At 37.5% G+C, this 16,497-nt stretch overlaps 1 protein-coding gene across 2 annotated transcripts in view; it reads left to right on the top strand.

Moving 5' to 3' along the window:
- The window catches only part of PLCL1 (phospholipase C like 1 (inactive)), a 333,051-nt gene that overhangs the window by 83,779 nt on the left and 232,775 nt on the right, over positions 1-16,497 (top strand). The window contains exon 1 of one of the 2 annotated variants that reach the window (XM_060622791.3): positions 6,933-7,096. The exons of the other annotated variant lie outside the window; for it this stretch is intronic. Within the exon in view, the coding sequence (XP_060478774.2) occupies positions 6,998-7,096 (99 nt within the window). The 5' untranslated portion in view covers positions 6,933-6,997. Of the gene's footprint in view, positions 1-6,932; positions 7,097-16,497 lie in introns of those variants that run through there. 2 annotated transcript variants of the gene reach the window in all.

Below are 16,497 nucleotides of genomic sequence, written 5' to 3'. Positions count from 1 at the left end.
TGAGTGATGTTGAGCATGTTTTCATGTGTAAGTTGGCCATCTGGATGTCTTCTTTGGAGAAGTATCTATTCATGTTTTTTGCCCATTTTTTCACCGGATTATTTGTTTTTGGGTGTTGAGTTTGATAAGTTCTCTATAGATTTTGGATACTAACCCTTTATCTGATATGTCGTTTGCAAGTATCTTCTCCCATTCCATCGGTTGCCTTTTAGTTTTGCTGATTGTTTACCTCACTGTGCAGAAACTTTTTATTTTGATGAGATCCCAATAGTTCATTTTTGCTTTGGTTTCCCTTGCCTCTGGAGACGTGTTGAGTAAGAAGTTGCTGTAGCCAAGGTCAAAGAGGTTTTGCCTGCTTTCTCCTCAAGGATTTTGATGGCTTCCGGTCTTTCATCCATTTTGAGTTTATTTTTGTGTATGGTGTAAGAAAGTGGTCCAGGTTCATTTTTCTGCATGTCGCTGTCTGGTTTTCCCAGCACCACTTGCTAAAGAGACTGTCTTTATTCTATTGGATATTCTTTCCTGCTTTATCAAAGATGAGTTGGCCATATGTTTGTGGGTCCATTTTATCTTTATTCTGTTCCATTGATCTGAGTGTCTGTTTTTGTGCCATGGAGTGACCCTTTCTGCTTGAATGTATTAGGAGAAACTTGACCAAGCATGAGAGACCCAGGCTGACAGGATGGGCAGATGTTTCCTAAGAATTACCATAGAGAACTGGTTAAGATTGCTTCTTCCCAGTTTTATCTTCTAGAGAATGTGATCCATAAGGTCAAGGGTGCAGCTCCAGGTGGTTCTGTTGCCAGTGGTCTCTTTACACATTGAGAAATAGTCACAGAGCATGTGAAGAGGCTGAGGTGGAATATGAAATTGGAAAGGGGGTTGCTGTCAGATGACAGAGGACCTTGGCTATAGAACTAAGGGCTTTAGACTCTTTGGTAGGTGATGGGAAATCATTGAAGGTTTTGAGTGTCATTACTAGAACTGTGTTTCAGGTAAACTAATCTGACAGAATATTATGGAAGTGTTTTCCCAGCTCCTTGTGTAGAGGTAATGAATACTTCTTGGTCTGCTGTGTTGTTTTTTTTTTTTTTTTTTTTTTTTGGTCAATAATAAATCAGATCCAAATGCTGGCTGGGCAAGGATCTGTGTTTCTCAAACTTTAATGTGCCTCTGAATCACTTGGAAACTTGTTAAGATGTGGGTTCTTGATCAGTAGGTCAGGTGGGGGAAGTGCACCGAGATTCTAGTTTTCTTTCTTTCTTTCTTTCTTTCTTTCTTTCTTTCTTTCTTTCTCTTCTTTTTTTAAGTTTATTTATTTATTTTGAGACAGAGAGAGACAATGCAAGTGGTTGGTGGGGTGGTGCAGAAAGAGAGGGAGACAGAGAACCCCAAGCAGTCTTGCACTGTCAGTGCAGAGCTGGTTGTGGCGCTCGAACCCATGAACCATGAGATCATGACCTGAACCAAAACCAAGAGTCAGATGCTTAACCTACTGAGCCACCCAGGGGCCCTGAGATTCTGCTTTTCTAACAAGCTCCCAGGTGATGTTGATGGCTATGATCTGTGGACTATATTAGCATAGAAGATGTGTTCATAGAGGGTTTTTAATCAAGTGAGGATTTCCATTTTAGTCTTTGCATGTGAGTGTAACCCTCTGATCTTAGGGCTTCAATACATTCACTTTGCAATCTGTCATAGTAATAGCTCCAACAGTTATATTTCAGTTGAACCTCTTTATCAATGCAAATAACTTCCTGTTTACTCATGATTTACTATGTGAAAGCTTTGTAGAGCCAATCAATATGTGTATTTAACTCAGTCAATTTTTGAGATAAATCTTAAGCCTGTCAAATAACTGGAAAATACTACTGGGTTTTCACAGAGCCAGTGGTTTGAAGTTGGTTAATTGTATTGATTCACAAAGCCTTTGTTGCTTTTTTTTTTTTAAATTTTTTAAATGTTTATTTTTGAGAGAGATAGAGAGACAGAGTGCAAACAAGGGAGGGGCAGAGAGAGAGAGGGAGACACAGAATCCAAAGCAGGCTCCAGGCTCTCAGGTGTCAGTACAGAGCCTGATGTGGGGCTTGGACTCACAAACCACGAAATCATGGCCTAAACTGAAGTTGATGCTTAACGGACTGAGCCACCCAGAGGACCCCCCCACCCCCACCTTTTTTAAAAAAGTTTATTTATTTATTTTGAGAGAGAGAGAGCAAGGAGCGGAGGGGCAGAGAAGAGAGGGAGAGAGAGAATCCCAAGCTGGCTCTGCATTGTGGAGCCTGATGCAAGTCTTGAACTCACTAACTGTTAAGATCATGACCTTAGCCGAAATCCACAGTTGGATGCTCAATCAACTGAGCCACCCAGGCACTGCTTATTTCTTGATAGTTTCCTTAATCAAATTCAACCAACAGATGAATTAAAGAGTAGGATTTAGAATATCTGTAACTTTAGAGTACATCTTTTGTTTGCCTTGACTACACTTATCCTGTCATTGGATTTGAATGCCTTCTGGTGTGTGGATTCTGTGTTGGCTAGAGAGGTAGCATAAACATCTTCTAGGGAAGAGCAATTAAAAAATTTAGTAAGTGGTATCTTGTTTACCGTTGCTCAGTCAAGTCAGTGCCACAGTATATTTGCTGTAGGATTTGCGGGTAGGGGAGGTGGCAACTAAATTTACACAAGAATCACACAACTTGTACATTCATGTAGCACTTTAGAGTTTATTCAGAGTCAAGTCCTTCATTTGATTCCCATAACAATCATGTGTGATGGGCAGGGCAGGCCTCATAGTACCTGTTTTACAAATGTGAGAAGACGGGCTCAGAGAGGTGAAATGATTTGCCCAAGGTCAAAAGCAAGCCATTGTCAATCCCTGGTTTAGAGTTCCATGTATTATCCATCTCAGCATGCAAAACACAAACGCAAAGTTATATGCTTAAATGCTGTAGGTTAGCTGGGCTTGAAGTAGCTACTTACTACTGACATTGTATGTGTTAAACACATGTTCAACTTGCAGGAACAAAAAGCTTGACTTAAAGTGGCTTGAACAAATAAGGGTTCAATGTTTTCATATAACAAGAAGCCTGGAGGTAGGCAGTTACTGGTGCTGGTTCTGCTCTTCAACGATTCAGACTCTTTCTGACTTTTTGCTCTGCTGTTCCTGTATTTATTGACTTTTGTTCTCATGCTTAGCACATGGTTGCAAGATGGCTGTTCTAGCTTTGGGTAGAAAGCGGATGGAGTGTGTGCAGTGGGTGTGTGTGTTGGGGGGTGGATGCTAGTTTCATCTATTCCTCTTTTCAGGAAAAATAAGTTGCCCAGAAATTCTACTTAAAAAACTTCTGTTTAAGTTGGCTAGAGAGTTGGCCCATGTCCCTGAGTCCCCTATACCCTCTTCCACCTTACAAAGAGGCAGAAAAAAAATCAATGTTTAGCCTTGTCAACTTTAAGAGTAGAGATAGACAAAGGGAAAAGGTAGTCTGCAATGGGTTTTGAATGAGTCAGCCTACAGTGTCTGTCACAGTCTTACTGTAATTCCATTTGGAACAAAGAGCATTGAGTGAACATCCCTATACATTCCTGTGACTGCATGAATTTTGTGATGTTTGTTTCTGAGTGCTAGGCAGCTTTTTCCTGATCATCTCCTGAGAAAGTCAAATTTAAATAACACCCGTTTCATCTTTTTTGGTGTAATTACTTTGAGTGCGGGTGTTGGTGGGAGGTTGGGTTGTTTGTTTCTGCTTAGCAGTTCTTTGCTAGCATATCTATTTCGTGAATTATTTGTGAGTTACACATCTACTTTATCATCCTTTGTCAACATTCATTTTCTGCATGCTTGTAAATTAATAAAGAAGAGGAATCAACATGTGTTTCTCATCTCTAAGAATGGTTATATAGGATCTGTAGGACTTGCATTAGGTTGCTTGCTTAGACGAAGTGTAAGCCTGTTCAAGAAGATACCTTAAGTTGCAGCAAAGGGATAGATAGCACTTATTACTTTTTCCAGTTTAGTGGAGTAGAAAGAGAAGATTTGGAGTCAGACGGACTAGTGTTATAGTCCCGGATCACCTCTGGAACCAGTCCCCTCAGTGAGGGTAACACTGCTCACTCAGAGCTATGGGGATTCAATATGATTGGCAGCACTGTGGGGCTGGGTTAGAGAAGGTGTTTGTTGTGTTTTAGGTCCCCTTTGTCTTTCTAGTTCCTTGGGTCCCCTATAATACCCTGGCTTGTTAAACTTGGAAGCAGTTTATCTATTTCCCTTGATAAAAAGGTTTAGTGTTTATTTCTTACAGAAAGGGGAAGTAATTAAAAAATTTTGGCCCAGTGGACTTCCCTTCTGATTCAATATGCAGCCATCATATCTAATGAAAGAACGGCAAGTACCCAATTAAATATCACAGAGTTATCACGTTGAAGAAAAGATATCTGTAGCCAGGATAAAAGTGCCCTCAAAATGGAATCCATGCCCTCTTTCCCTACTCTTCTTTCTCTTCATCCTGCCCTTCCTTTATAAGCTATCTTGAGTCAGAGAAAGCAAAAAGTGCCATTCTAAGATGCTTTTGAAAGGAAACCGCTAATTTGGACGTCTGAATCTGAAGAGAGAATATAGGTAAATCAAAGATCATTTTAATTTTTCTTTTTGTTGTATATTTCTCATACATGTGTCACCAAATTTTCATATACAGAAATTCATCTAATTCTTGGGGCATTAGGGTGCCTCAGTTGGTTGAACATCTGACTCTTGATTTCAGCACAGGTCATGATCCCAGGATCATGGGTTGTAGGCCCATGTTGGGCTCTGCGATGTGTGGAGCCTGCTTAAGATTCTCTCTCTCTCTGTCTCTGTCTCTCTCTCTCCCTCTGCCCCTCCCTCCCCCACTCTTTCTTTCTCTCTAAAATTAAAAAAAAAAGGAAATTCATCTAATTCTTAGTGAAGTCTACTTTCTGACACAGTGGTTTTATGGTATTTATAAAACAGGTTATAAAATGTAATTAAATTCTGCCATCCCTTTGGTTTGTTAGTTCTGATGAGCATTTCAAAAAACTGCATTATATTTGAACAGTGTAGTTTGAAAACATTTTTTTTACACAACTTTGGTAAACAACCAGTAAGCACTTCAGTAATAAGTTGGATCACACCATACAAAGGTTGTTTGTATTTGGTAGAACCAAAGTGTGAGACTTTGTAATTTAGTGTCATAGAACAACCATAAGAATGACATGTGAAATATAAGCAGTGAGTGAGAAGGCATGAGGGAAAATGAAACACACCAGTGAGTCCTAAGGTGTGGCAGCTTAAAGCTAGTTGGGACCATATCCTGCAATTCCTATTGACTTGGTCATTTTTTGGTGACACTGCCACAAATAACAAAGTATTTTTTTTTCAGTAATTGCTGTCCTTATTCAAGGATTATATATCCTCCTTTGTTTTACAGGCCAAAATGAATTTTTGAAATGGCTAGCTGAGATTAGAATGATAAATTGGAGGAACAGAACAAATCAAAATAGGTCTCAAAAAAAATGGAACCTATGACTTTGACCTAGTTGTCTCAGGCTTTCACTGAATGAAATGAGGCAGATTATAAACCGTACACTAGTGGAGGCATTTGTATTCTCACAATCTGAGTTTTAAATTGTTGACAGAGATTATTTTATGTGGTGTTCAAATATACACTAAAATGAACCCAAGTGTAATATACACTTTAAAACTGTTAATCAGATTAAAAAACCCCTTTATTATGGGACATGTAGGATATATGCAAAAATTAGTAGAATAGCATAAATAAAGCATAAAGCGAACCATGTAGAGAACACTAATGTACCTACTCCCCATTTTCAACAATTTACAGCCAATTTATGCCATATCTTGTTTCATCTATTCCTCCTTCCCCTCCTCCCCTTTTTTTGATCCATATTATTTTGACACAAATCATATAATTTTATCCATGAATATTTCAGTATGTGACTCTGATAGATAAAGACTATTTCCAATATTAAACAGTTTAAAATGGCTTTTTTATATGGTAGAAATGCAAAACATGAGAATGATACTTGGGAATGCAAGCTGGTGCAGCCACTCTGGAAAACAGTATGGAGGTTCCTCCAAAAAGTAAAATAGAACTACCCTATGACCCAGCAATTGCACTACTAGTTATTTATCCAAGGCATACAGGTGTGCTGTTTCGCAGGGACACATGCACCCCAACGTTTATAGGAGCACTATCAACAATAGCCAAAGTATGGAAAGGAAAGAGCCCAAATGGCCATCGATGGATGAATGGATAAAGAAGATGTGATACACACACACACACACACACACACACACACACACACACACAACGGAGTATTATTCGACAATCAAAAAGAATGAAATCTTGCTATTTGCAACTACGTGGATGGAACTGGAGGATATTATGCTAAGTGAAATTAGTCAGAGAAAGACAAAAATCATATGACTTTGCTCATATGAGGACTTTAAGAGACAAAACAGATGAACGTAAGGGAGGGAAGCAAAAATAATATAAAAACCGGGAGGGGGACAAAACAGAAGAGACTCATAAATACGGAGAACAAACTGAGGGTTACGGGAGGGGTTGTGGGAGGAGGGGATGGGCTAAATGGGTAAGGGCATTAAGGAATATACTCCTGAAATCGTTTCGCTATATGCTAACTAATTTGGATGTAAATTTTAAAAAATAAAAAATAAAATAAAAAAACCCCATGAGAATGATACTTAGCATCAAGCTTATTAAATTTCATGTCCACATGTTTTTCACACATCTATGTCCAAGCTTATTTTCTGCAAACCACCACTTTTGCTGCTTAATGTTTAGTGGTCGTTGTATAGATGTAATTTAGTTAAAATGTTAAAACAGCTTTGAATTTTTTTCCTTTCATTGGTGACTTTTTTTCCAGATGGAAATTTTTGTCTCCGCTGAGTAGTTGATCTTGTTTTACATGGAAATATTATCTCTGAGGATGGTTCTACATGACCTCTGATGACTCCCCATCAGTGCTCTTCTGTCTTGAAACCACCCCCCTGTATTTGAGAGCAGCTGGAAAGAAGATAAAAATCCCTAAATTTAAGGTTTGGGATTTAATACAGTTATGCCATTTTTATTTGGAAACTGTATATTGCTTTTAATACTTTCTGATCAAACTATGATGAATACTTGATCATTTTCATAACACTTTTGGAAACAGGATTATGATGCTCTTGTTTTTGGCTAACTGTCTTATGTGCAGTATGTAGCTGTGTTGGATTAGAGGATTTGATTTGACATGTATGGATTTGCAGATGAACATGTAAGGACATACATTATAATGAAGTTTTATTTTTGTAGAGAAGAATGGCGGTGCTGTTGTGAGTTTGTGGTTCAGATTGTGGTTTCTGGTGTCTAATTGTCCAGAGTTTGAGTACCTGCTCCACCAACTAACAGCCATGTGGTCTTGCCTCAGTCACACAACTTCTTGAAGCCTCAGTTTTCTAATCTGTAATATGGAGATAATAAAAATACCTCCTATATTTTTCTTTTTTTGCATATGGGATGAATGAGATAAAAAGAAACAAAAATATCATTAATTTTGGCTTAAGCTCAATTGAGATATATATTTGTTTCTGAAACACTTTTTTTTTTTTAATACTGTGATTACTTGTTGAAAGACCTAAAACTTGAGGATTATTGGTTTCTGGATGTCAGGTGAATGTGTATTATGAGTTAAAAAGTAGTAAGAGGCAAATTTGTTACTCTGAGGTTTGCTAGCTACTGAATGTTTTCTATGAGAAGTTCCATACACTTCAGATCTTTAGTTCCTTCAGTTCTGGTGCTGCATATACAATGTTGCCTTCCAAAACATGTCATGGGAGTTGAAGCTGATCTTTGTCATCTTGGAAGTGGCCCTAGTTTGCCTTAAAACTCGTTTAGATTCACTTAAGAACCTCTTACACATGTTTATATTTTTGGTTTGTGCCTTATGTTCTAGCAGTGAGTTCAACAGGTTTACCCTCTCTGCGGAGCAGTCAGGCGCTTTAGCTGAAAAAGCTTCTATCCACTGTGAGGAGGTACAGTTTAGCGGCAGTGTTCTGGCATTTGCTCCCTTGGAAATAGGCCTTGCTGGGTTCTTTCTACCCCACAGGGATTGATATCCTACTCTGAATCCCAAGCCTTTGATAAGTAGAATTTCTGTTCTTGGCTGGCTTGTGGGTCTCTGGGACCTTTAGCCTTCACTTTGCCATGGGCTAGGTTACCAGGCTCAAGGGCCTCAATAGGTCAGAGAACTGTAGACACACTGAAACCAGGAAGCAATACTGAAATAGAAATTGGAGAGATGTCTACCTGCTGCTTGGAGTTGCCAGATCCCATTCTTGGGCCCTGTGAACTTATAGTTCGTCACTCTCTAAGTATACTTTGTTTTATTTTTGTCAGGTTGGCATTTCACACCCCAGAGATGCTTACTGTGTCATTTGCAAAATTTGAAACATCAGATTACTCAGTCTCTTCTAGTCCATTTATAAAATGTACAGCGAGGCTGGTCTTGGCATCACTCCGAGAACCCTCATGTTTTCCCTTCTTCCATCTGAGAAGTACCTGTTCGTCCCTAACATTGTGCTCTCATCCTGCTTCATGTTCTTGTAGAACACTTCCCATATATCTATAATTTATTAAAATAAGGTGTGTGTGTGTGTGTGTGTGTGTGTGTGTGTGTGTGTGTGTGTTTCCTTGCTCTATATTCAAACATCCTGGGCTTAAATCTGAGCTCTGGCACTTATAAATTGGTCACATTTACCCCTCTCAGCCTCGGTTTCCTCAACTGTAACAGAAGGATAACAATAGTACCTACTTCATGAAATTGTACATACTGTTTAGCACAGTGCCTGTCATCCCTTGTGGACTCACAAAAATATTACAAGTTTTATTATAGTCATCCCCACACCAACATATCCTCTCTTTTACCAAAATAACACAGCATGTTTCTGTCTCCTTTTGGTCACTTTCCTATTTGCCCTTCAGTATTTATTGAGTGTATAGTGCATAGCACAGGTACTGTTTTCTAGGCACTGAGAATAATGTTGAGCAAAACAGAGTCTCCACTGAAATCAAGATTTGGCTTCTACTACTTTGGTAAAATTGCATCAATAAACATCTCCAGTGAACTTTTTTTTTTGCCAAATCTACAGGATTCTTTGGTCTTGTTTTTATTTGATGTCTTCTAATATTAAAAACTGTTAATTATTCCCTTTAAAAAATTCTCTCTTCCCTTGAATGCGTTGATACCCTGTTTTCTTTTGAGTCTCTTCCTAATTTTCTGACTCTTCTCTTTGACCCTGTACCTAATTTCTTCAACTGCTCTTTAAATTATTCCCTTGTTTTCTGTTCCCAATTTATTTTCTTCTCTCTTTCTCTTCTCAGAGATTATGAACTGATGTCCTACTCACAAATCCAGTATGCTTTTGTGCTTTCTTGGCCTGAACAGAATTTCAAAAGCATTTTTAATGAGTTGTTAACTTACAAAAATTGAGAGATTTCATATAACAATTTGAATTTTGAAAAATTTAAATTCACTTGCTTTTGAAGAAAGCACATCTCACCCCCCCCCCCCATAGCTTCTAGTACTAATTACATGTTATGAGACCAACATATTTTTCCTTATACTTGATGTTCTGTAGCCATCACAGACTTAATCTGTTCAAAATTGAACTCATTATATATTTTATTTTGTCTTTTCTAGTGTAGTTAATAGAGTGCTAACTACTGAAGCATTCAAGCCAGAACCTGATGAGTGAGAAGTCTATGGTAGGACCTACATCACCTAACTTGGATGTCCTTCCCACTATACTTTGCTATCATGGCTTCCCTGGTTCTTCTCATGAACTCTATCCACTATGTTGCACCATGGGATTCATACTGGTAGATCTCTAGCTCCCTGACATGCTTCTTATTTTAAATGTGATTTATGTGTCCTGGTTATCACATTAGTAATTTTAGCCTTCATTTGATTCCTTTAAGAATTATTTATTATTTCAACAAATATTTATTGAGTGCCTAATAAACAACCCAGGTACTTTTTCTAGGCACCAGGGATAGCATATTGAACAAAACAGATCCTCTGCTTTCATGGAGCTTACATTCTGGAGGAAAAAGACAATACATAAATAAGTATAAAGTTAGTAGTGATAAGTATGATGAAGAATTCTTAGAAATTTATCTAGTAATTTATATACATTTAGGTCGTCATTTTATTTACTTTGACAAGAATAAGAACAGGACTTTGGAGGAACTGAATTATTATCTCACAAAGTCATAAGTCACATCTAAGATGGTCTAAATCCAGGATCTGGTTTTGTCCATCTGGAACTACTTGAATGCCTGATAGTACTAAGCAATAACTAATTTTTGAGCATAGTGTAGTTTAGATTATTTTTCATGTCATATGACCATTTCTACTGGGAAAGTCATTTAAAAAATAGTCGACTTAAAAACAGAACAAACTGAGGGTTGATGGAGGGTGGGAGGGAGGGGAGGGTGTGTGATGGGTATTGAGGAGGGCACCTTTTGGGATGAGCACTGGTGTTGTATGGAAACCAATTTGACAATAAATTTCGTATTAAAAAAAGAAAATAAAAAATAGTTGAAAGCTTATGAATGTTAATTAAGTGAAATCTTTAGCTGGTGTAATCTGATGAGCTGTATTTTCCTGATTATTGCTATTCCTTGACAGACCAAGCAAGCTTCTGCCTCAGGCTCTTGGCACTTAAGTACTTACTCCCAAAAATGTTCTTTTTTTTTTTTTAATTTATTTACTTTTGAGAGAGAGAGAGAGAGAGAGAGAGAGAGAACACAAGTAGGGGAGGGGCAGAGAGAAAGGGGAGGCAGAGGATCTGAAGCAGGCTTTGCACAGACAGTCTTGAACTCATGAACTGTGAGATCATGACCCAAGCCAAAGGCAGATGCTTAACCTTCCAGGAGCCCCTATACCAGGCATGTTCTTCTAGGTTTTTGTAAGGTTTGCTTCCCACTTTACTCTTTATCATGCTGCCAAAACTAGCCCTTTCTAATTTCTTACCCTGCTTCATTTTTCTTTATGGCACCAAACACTTCCTGATATACATGTCTGTTATCTGTATCCCCCACTAAAATGTAAGCTTACTGAGAGCAAGAATTGTGTTTTGATCATTGCCATATTTCTTACACCTAGAGTAGTGAATGGCATATAGTAAGTGGTCAATACATATGCACTAAGTGAATAAATAAATGCAAAAGAGTTTGCTGACTTTGCAGAGGAAATGTTTTAGAATGTAGTAAGTAGGACAGATTAAATTATAAGTTTAAGTGAAATGTAGCTAAAGATCAAGACTGCTTTCATAAGAAGAGTAAGGCAAATACTGATTAACATGAAATGGAATGGACCCCTGGAGGAAATGAAGTAAATCTTATTTGGAGAAATTTAAAAAAATGAGAAAAATGAATGGTTTGGCAATTTAGTGTTATTCATATGAATACATTGTCCAAGAGTACAAATATTCAGAAATATTTTAGTGCACAAGATGCTGTGGCTCTCATGAGTATGTGCAAGAACAAACAGTCCTTGGACTTTGGGATCATTGTCTGACTTAGCTTTGATACGAAATCTCTGAAGAATCTGGGCAAGATAAATTGAGCAATTGGTGTCTCATTTTAGTTTTTATTACTACCTCTTAGTCTTCTGTGCTCTTATTGGTAAGTTTTTATGTCTCACCAAACTAATATTTATTGGTTGCTTACAAAGTAAAAGGGTTGCCATAGATAACTTTTTTCAAAACAAGAGAAGTATTTAATTTCCAACAACCAGTAAAACCTAAAGGCTGGAGAATGACTGTTTGAAGGTGCAAGAGAAAGTTGATTGAAGTGGATATCCTGTCACTACATTCAAAGTTTTCACATCTACAATGATTTTTCTCCAAAGGTTATAAACATTCTTTTTTTTTTAAAGCTCTGTATTGCCAGCCTCTCTTTTACTCCACTTTATCTGCTGGGATTTTGAAAAAACATTCTCTAAACTAGAGAAACAGAAAAATGGATTAGGTACATACACATTCAGATGTGATGTCTTTGGGGGTTGAATCTGTGACTGGAAGGTAATTTACCCAATAATGAAGGTACATGTTTCTAAAGAGTATGCCATTCCTGGTAGGAACTACAGACAGTAGTAATTAAGCTTTTACTAATCAGAATCTATAAAGTGTACATGAGGAGACTTTAAATCTATTTTACTCATCATTATTCAGTCAGTACAGGTTGAATACTTATTATGTGTGAGATGTTATAAGGTATACAAAGTTGAGTAAGAAATAAGTTTATAATCTAACAGAAAGGATAAGGCAAATATACAATTCATTCATACTAATAAATGAATAAAATAAAAGTTTATGAGTTGCATAAGACAAAGGGATTCCTCCTAGTTAAGATTTAGAAAAGGCAAAAGGCAGGCAGTGGTGTTGTGCTGGATCTTGAATAAGATTTTCCGATGAATGGATTGGCAATCCATATGAGCAGAGACATGGAAGTGGAAAATTATGGGTTGTGTTAAAGCAATAGCAGTATTCCAGAAGAGGCAGAAGGGGATGAAATTGAGAGTTAGGGTGGAAAATTTACCTGTGATAAGAAAGAAGGATACTTCCAATTTAGAGAGAGAAACAAAGATCTACTGGGTGAATCTTAAGAGCAATTCGAGGTAGAGGAGTAGAGGAAATCCTTTCTTAGCTTCGACCTCTTTAGATTAGGGGGCAAGGTCATCTGTTGAGGAGGAGGGGGATGGAATTTATCTTTGGATCCACTTATTCCAAGAACTTTACTTCAGAGGCATGTCTTGAGAGGTTATGGCTTTGTCCAAGGAGACTGATTATATAGGAAACTAGAGTCCAGGTTTTATGATTTCAACTCCATGTATTCTTTCTTGGCAAAATTCAAAATCCCCCTAAGACCTATATACCAAAAATAATTTTCTAAGTTAAGCATTTCTCATCAAGTAACTTTGATCTGAGAACGTGATAATTCAGGCTATAAAAGAAATCAGATGAATCCTTATAAATATCTCTTTTTAGAGGAAAACAAAGGAGATTTATTGCTTTCAACTGAAACACTGCAACAGAAGCACTGTGTGTTAAATAAGGACAGCCTCCAGTCTGTGGCTCAAGAGACTACTGTGGTCTACTAAGTAGCCCCATTTTCTTTATTATCACTTTGTTTTTGTAGGCCTGGTATCTAGATATCCTGGTACAACCAAGAAAGAGAACTTTGGATCTCATACTCTTAAGGATCTACAGATCCTGAAATGGATAGTTCCAAACAATGTATTAGTTTTGATTAGCTTCAAGGGTTTTGCATACTTGGAAGTTAGACATTCAAAATGATTTCTGGTCATTCATGCCACTTGATCATCCAAGGATGGGGTGATGACATCAGTGTTTCTTGGACATTAGACAGCATGGCAAGTTTGGGGTTGACAGCTGTCAGTCCCATGTGTGAATGCAATGTTGCATCACTGGCATCACAGGAGGGCTTGGAAGAAAACAAGGAGTTAAGTTTATAGAGGAATAAAGTTTGGTAGACAATCTTTCCCTCCTTTTTGTCTCTGGCAGAGGCAGTTCTCCGATAGTTTTATAGTCTGAAGGACTATTTGCACAAATATAAAAATGAACTTACTGGAATGAAAAGCAGAATGGACGTACTACCTTTGTCATTTAAAAATGGCAAATGCTAGGCTTTTCTATGTGCATGCATGTGTGTGCTAAGAGACTGAAAGTCTCCATGAGATATTCCTTGGGCCAGCGTATGGGGAAACATGGGATTGACTCCTGGGATTGAACCTCTCTGATTCTAAGTAAGCCAAGACTCTTTGCAAGAGTGGGTGTTTTAGGTTCTGAGATTTCCCAAACAGGATTTCAGTTATGAGATTTAGTTTTAGAGACAGACCTTAGCATCCAGGGAAGGAGATTGCTGATGCTGCTGTTGTGTTACTATTGATCTAGAGGAAACTGTATTTTGTACAAAATTTGTGTCAAAAACCTGTAGATACGGTTTATGAGATTTTACAGTCTGTGGGGCAGTTAATCTAAACAAATCATTTATGAGAAGGACTCCAAAGAAATTTTCGTTAATTAGTGGGCCAACTGATGTTAGCATGTTTTGAAACTATTTTTTTCTTAGTATCAGTCTATGTTAGTTAGGAGAATTCATGTTTGGGGGTCTTTCCTTAAAGGACCAGATAGCAAATATTTTAGGATTTACAGGCTGTACGGTCGCTATTGCAAGTACTTAATGTTAGCTACTGTATTAATGCAAAAGCAACTACAGACAATACGCAGACAAATGGGCTTAGTTATGTTCCAATAAATCTTTATTTATCAAAGCAGGTGGTGAGCCATAGTTTGGTGACTGTTGCTCTAGTCCCATGACTGTATTTTACTAATCCCGGAAATGTCTGGCTAAAGGTCACACAATGGCAGAATTGGGGCAGAAATCTACACATCTTCCTTTCTACTCCATTAAAAATTTAAAAAATGGTCTTAATTATTAGGTAATTACAAAGTAATATTCATTGGATATATAGAAGGTGTAAAGAATAACAATAAAATGAACATCTGTGTTACTATCACAAAGTCAGTTTAAGAAAGAGGACATTACCATTTCTTTTGAAGCTCTGTGTGTGCTCCTCCCCAGTCCCTTCCCTTTTTCTCTCCACCCTAGAGGTATTCACCTGCCTGAATTTGGGGTTTTTTATTCTGGTTTTTCTTCATGGTTTTACCAATATATTTATATCCTTCTTGTAGTGTTTAAAAAGTCATTCTAAGATGGTTTTATTTCATTTCTCTTGTGTTAGAAAGTTTAGAAAAAGATAGCCACATCTTACTTTGTGAATAGTTGTACATTCTCTTTGGGTTTATTCTTGGCAATATGCTGAGAAGGTCCATGGAGCCAGAGTAGAGTCCCTATATTATTTAATTTTAATTCATTTCATGGCCAAATCTTGGGTTTCTTGCACTGAGACGAGAACATCACGGGCTGACAGACAAGTGTAGGAGTTTAGTGGCTGTCTACTCCCACCCCCTTCTTGAGGAAATTGCTGTGGTAAATCAGGGCTGTTTCTAGGAATGGTAAGGTCTATTTAGTCTGACAGTGATTTTATCTTTGAATTAAATGCATATGATAGTACCATAAATTTTCCAAGTTATAGAATTTGGAGAAATTTTGTTAATAAAAAATTTTGCTTTTGTGGCACATAATAATAAAGGTCAATCTCAAAAGTAATATTTGGTTAACATTCAAAACCATAGTTAATTCTATTTGCAAACATTGGATATGTGAATATTAGCTATTAGAATGGTTTTGATGGATACATTTCCTTGCTTTCTAGGTACCTAAAACATTTTCAGAATCTAATTTTTAAGGTGTCTTTGGTGACTTTGAAAGCATTTTTGAATCTCCTTTTACAAATGCTCTATTTCTTTTCTTTTCCTTCTTTTCTTTCTTTTCTTTTCTCTTTTTTCTTTCTTTTTTTTTTTTTTTTGGTACATCTGTAGATAATTTATCTGGCTCACTGTGGGTTATTTTAAGGGCTAGTACAACATTTGAGCTAATCCACCCACACATCTTTGCCTGGTCCCCTCTGTGAGATGATTGGTTGGTGGGTTATATTGCTGGCCATTGCATGGGGTAAAAAGAACTGGAGTTTTGCCATGAGAGGTTGGCACCATTCTCCAATGTCTCTTTCAGTTACCTCAAAATATTTTTTTCAGATTGCCATCCCAATTGCAACTTCCCTAGACTATCATTTCATAGTTCAATTACTTTAATACCTTCCTGTCTGGCCTCCTTGCCTCTTTATCAGTGGTTCTTAGTTCTGGCTGCATATTGGAATCACCTGAGGTTTTAAAAAATACTAATGCCTGGTCAATCCCACAGTGACTTTGATTTAATTGCTCTGGGGTACAGTCTGGGCAAATTAAAATCATATTACATTAAAAAAATAAAATCATATTACACAAAAAATAAAATCATGTTACATTTTTAAAAGCTCTCTAAATGAGTCTAATGAGCAACTAAGGACGAGAGTCACTGCTCTCGTACAAGAGGATCATCTGTTTTATTTTTATTTATTTATTTTATTATTATTATTATTTTTTAATATGAAACGTATTGTCAAATTGGTTTCCATACCACACCCAGTGCTCCTCCCAACAGGTGCCCTCCTCAATGCCCATCACCCACCTTCCCCCTCCCCCCCCCACACTTCCCATTAGCCCTCAGTTTATTCTCAGTTTTTAAGAGTCTCTTATGGTTTGACTCTCTGTTTTAACCTATCATTGATGTAAGAGATGTTTGGGAGCGAGAATGGATAGAGCTTGGGGAGTGATGACATGTTTGGGATGAGGAAGAGGGATGTGCATAGGATGTAGCTTAGGTTTGGGGCTAGTTCAATAGATGAATGATGGTGCCATTTACTGAGATA

The sequence above is a fragment of the Panthera onca genome, chromosome C1, assembly GCF_046562875.1.
Source record: "Panthera onca isolate mPanOnc1 chromosome C1, mPanOnc1 haplotype 2, whole genome shotgun sequence".
NCBI lineage: Eukaryota > Metazoa > Chordata > Mammalia > Carnivora > Felidae > Panthera > Panthera onca.
Note: the sequence above shows the minus strand (reverse complement) of the source record. Positions and strands in the feature narration are given on the sequence as shown.